Source organism: Cavia porcellus, unplaced genomic scaffold (genome assembly GCF_034190915.1).
Source record: "Cavia porcellus strain 051 isolate PalLab524CR breed Dunkin Hartley unplaced genomic scaffold, mCavPor4.1 scaffold_8, whole genome shotgun sequence".
Lineage (NCBI taxonomy): Eukaryota > Metazoa > Chordata > Mammalia > Rodentia > Caviidae > Cavia > Cavia porcellus.
The window spans coordinates 46,541,413-46,545,851 of record NW_026947491.1 but is presented as its reverse complement, the minus strand read 5'-3'; the positions used below and the strand labels follow the sequence as shown (position 1 = coordinate 46,545,851).

Below are 4,439 nucleotides of genomic sequence, written 5' to 3'. Positions count from 1 at the left end.
CATACATTTCCAGAAGGAGGAAAGGTTTATTTTGGCCCACATTTTACAAAAATTTCAGTCTGTAGCTGGCTGGCTCCAAAGTAAAACAATATGGCAGAGGAGAAAAAGCCATGGCAAGGCAGTCAGGAGCAACATGGAACCAAAGGAGAGAGGAAGAGATACAACATCCAGGTCACATCTCAACATCACATTTGGTATAAACTTATCAGTGGACTAATCCACTGATGAGGATCACATACCCATGACTTAGTCACCTCCCAAAAGCCCCACCTATGAGTGTCTGAGGCTTTGGGGGAACATCCAGATATATACAATAGCACCATGTTCTCTTTAGCTTTAGTGTGATTGGACATTTTCATTGTTTTGGTAATTGAATTAAATGGAACTTTAACTGTAATTTTGATTTATATCTCTCATATTACTGATGATATGAAATATTTCAACAAATTTTATTAGCTCTTTTATAAAATAATTATTGATATAGTTTTCCTGTTTCATACAAGTTGGCTGCATCTATAATACAAATAAATTTGGAGAAGTTGAGTATAAGATTATTTATCCATTAAAAATGCTTTATAAAAAGTAAAAGTATAGTACAAAATACATGATAATAAATATGTTCAAAGTACATACAGTCATTACAATTACTGTATAAGATGAATATCTATAAATACTTAACTTTACTATATTTATATGTACAAATTTTCTCACATAGTTGATACTACTTGTAATTTTTGAAGACTATAATCTATACTATGATCTAAACAATGTTATATTATTTCACATAGGGTCTCATACATATTTTGCTAAATTATTCCTAAATTTTTATAATACCTACCAAAGTTATAATCTTAAAATTAAATGTAAAAATAAGTTACTGCTGTTGCATACATTGTGGCAAGTGATTTTTATTCATTTACCTAGACATCTTTATAAACTTGTTTTTAAACTATCATGTATCAGTTTTCTCCTTCAGTTGATCCCTCTACATTGAATTTGTCCTCATCATACCACCCTTGCTAGACTTCTGATAGAATGCTGGAATCCATTAGGAATAATGGGGATTTTCTATTTTTTTCAAATTTTAGATGAAGTATTTGAAGTATTTATCTGTTTCAAATGTGTATTCATTCAGTTTATCTTTATCAGTTAATGAAGCTTAGCATTTTCTAAAATTTGCTATGTTTTCTCTTGTAAACTTTGTCAAAGGTTCTAGGAACACCTTCTGGGATAATATTTGTAAAATTCATATGATGGATGTGACTGCATTTTCCAGTATTAAATCACCTAAGTCCATCTGGTAAAACAATAGTTTAACTTAGAGATTTTTTAAGAATCAACTCTAATAATTTATAATAATAAAAGTAGTAATCAAGAATAAAATGAAATTAACAGTAAATCAACTATATTGAAATTATAAATATCTAATGCAAGGGTGAAAGAGAATATTAAAATTATAAGAAAAGTATTTATAACAATGAAAATATAAATAAGCAATAAAAAACTTATGCAAATGTTTTAAACATAATTTAATGAAATAAAAACTTAAAATATTGTATGCAGCATTCAAAATATGAATTCACAAGAAGAAGTCTAGTAAAAAACCAGAAGATCTTTAGAAAATAAATAGAAACATTAGAAGGAAATGTAATACATAAGTAGATATTAGAGTAATAAATATAATACAAAAAAAACAGTGAGTTTCATATATTATTAACCCAGATTAATGATTTGTGTTAAATTTTGAATACTCTAAAGCAAAACAAAAGCAAAAATCTATGAAACAACTAGACATCACAACTATAAAATAGTTCAAAAATAATATGAAACTCAAATTGAATGAAGCCAAGCCCTTGGCAAGTCTAATTAAGGGACAAAAATAGTGTGAATCAGTCAAGATTAAAAATAAAGAGTATATGTAACCACAGGCATTGACTAGATGAAATTATCATAATAAAATATTTTATGTAACTGTATGGTGGTAATTTTTCAAATTTAGGGAAAAAATTTGCAATCCCCATGTAAGTGCTAAGAATGATGCAAGAATAAAAACAGCAATTAATTAGATAAGGATAAATAAAACTATCAAGTATGATTAAAAATTTCACAAAAAGAAAAAATACACTGTATTTATTTATTTACACTTCTTGATTAAATGATTTCTTGGATGAGTTAACAGTACCACTAATATCTGGTACCTTTTGGGTGCAACTGTTTTGCAAAGGCAATACTTAAAATTACCCTAGTTTTACAACCTTCACTTGTAAAGATCAGACAATAATAAACTTGATGATCAAAATCATAGAACATGCAGAAGGTCTCTATTTCTTTCCCCAACCCAACATGAACATGTAGCTATTTATATATGTAGATATACATATTTTATTAATCAATCTAATAAGTAATTTACCAAATGGGAAGTAATGTATTTTGATTGAAAGTCTAAAACTAATTAATATCTAGATATAACACTGAAATAATTACGTAGAAATGTAAAAAATGCATTTTAAACTCATTTGAAAAGACTTTAAGTATGATTTAAAAATGGAAATAAACTTTAATCTCCAAAACCTTCACATGCCGTTTATTGAAAATTTTTCACACTAAATTCATGACAATATTGCTTTTAGTTAATTCTACAGCTTTAGCTTCAGTCAGTGAAAAAATATATTTCTCAACAATATTCTTTTCAAAGCACTTTTCACCTCACTGTTTCTTAGACTATAAATCAGAGGATTCAGCATGGGAATAATAAGAGTGTAGCACACAGCTACAATCTTGCTTTGCTCCGGTGAGGAGATGGCCCCGGGTTGGGCATACATGAAGAACACAGTTCCATAGAATAAACTCACCACTATAATGTGAGAGCTGCAAGTGGAGAAGGTCTTACTCCTGCCATGGGTGGAGGGAATCTTCAGGACAGTAGAGAGAATGTATGCATAGGAAACCAGTATTATAGTTGTGGTGGTGATGATGATGAGAGAAGAAAGAATAAAAAGCACAATCTCATTCACAAAGGTGTCTACACATGCAATTTTGATCAGGGCCGGGACATCACAGAAAAAGTGATCCAGTCTATTTTCCCCACAAAAATGCAAACTGAAGGTGAAGGCTGTTTGGATCATGGAATTGATGCATCCACAGACGTAGGAACCAATCACCAATCGAACACAAGCCTGCTGAGACATACGCACCATGTAGAGAAAAGGGAAACAGATGGCCGAGAAGCGATCATATGCCATCACAGCCAACAGAAAACCTTCAGTCCCAACAAATAGAGCAAAGAAAAAGAATTGTACTGCACATCCATTGTAAGAAATTTTCTTCTCCCGGGACAAGAAAGTAGCCAGAGTTTTGGGCGCAATGACTGTAGAGTAGCAAAGATCTAAAAGGGACAAATTTCGGAGAAAGAAGTACATAGGTGTGTGAAGTCTAGAGTCTGTTTTAATGACAATTAATATGCTGATATTTCCCAATAAGATGACCAGGTAGATAATCAAGAAAAGCAAGAATAATAAAACCTGTATTTCTGAAGATGTTCTGAACCCCAGTAGAATAAACTCTGTCAATTCTGAATAATTTCTATTCATTTCACTCTTCATTGCTGAGACCTAGTGAAAAAGTGAATATATTATTGAAATGTCTATAAAAAGCTTTGGTCAACTTTGGTTCCTGAAATTAAAATGTTCAACAAACATACTAACACAAATTTAGCTTTTCTCAGCAGCATATCTTATAAAATTTCTTTACATTTGGAAGTTCCCAGTGTACAACCAATATGAGGATGCTTAGTTTGGTTTTAATATATTTAGTTTCGTTATGATATGAGAAATATAGATGAGCAAAGGATACATCTGAGTCATCTGTTAAGTTTTGAGGCAAATGAACTGAGTGTAAGTTTTATCTTGTTCAGTTGAAAGAATGTTTAACCACCTACATCTTTAATGCACTAAAAGTCCTCCATTTTTAAATGTGAAGTACTAAAAATACTCACTATAAAGGAATGTTGTGGTGATTCTATGAAACTAAATGTGAAAAGCAATGTTCACGGTGACTAAAGTATCTTAAAATCCTAAATGTTAGTCAAATAAATAAACAAAACAAGATTCCTTTAATTTTGAATTGGGAATTTGGGAGAATTTCTTTTTCTACTATAAGACACAGTTAATCTGACTCCCAAGGTATTCTTCTATATAAAAATATTAGAAAAAGAATCCACATTTCAATAAGTTGGCCTGAATCACCAATCTTGAAGAGTCATCCAAGTGATAGATCAGATTAATCCGTTATGCCACCATACAATTTCCACCTCTGCCTCCTCATTTACTGCTAGTCTCTGAATATTAGTAGCTACATTTTTCAACAGACAAGCTCCGTGCACACCTTTTACTGTCTTAGCCACATAAAGTATTTTGTTTATATGAAATACCCTAGGTTAA

The 4,439-nt window shown here is 30.8% G+C and overlaps 1 protein-coding gene across 1 annotated transcript; it reads right to left on the bottom strand.

The window, feature by feature from the left end:
* Positions 1–2,654: 2,654 nt before the first annotated feature.
* On the bottom strand, positions 2,655–3,602 carry LOC100724127 (olfactory receptor 9S13-like). Its single transcript, XM_063254210.1, has one exon. It carries the CDS (start codon positions 3,600–3,602, stop codon positions 2,655–2,657), a length of 948 nt encoding a protein of 315 aa, XP_063110280.1.
* Between the last annotated feature and the right edge of the window lie 837 nt (positions 3,603–4,439).

Coding starts and splice junctions, on each gene's coding strand:
- LOC100724127 (XM_063254210.1), bottom strand. CDS start 3,602: ATGAAGAGTGAAATGAATAGAAATTATTCAGAATTGACAGAGTTTATT.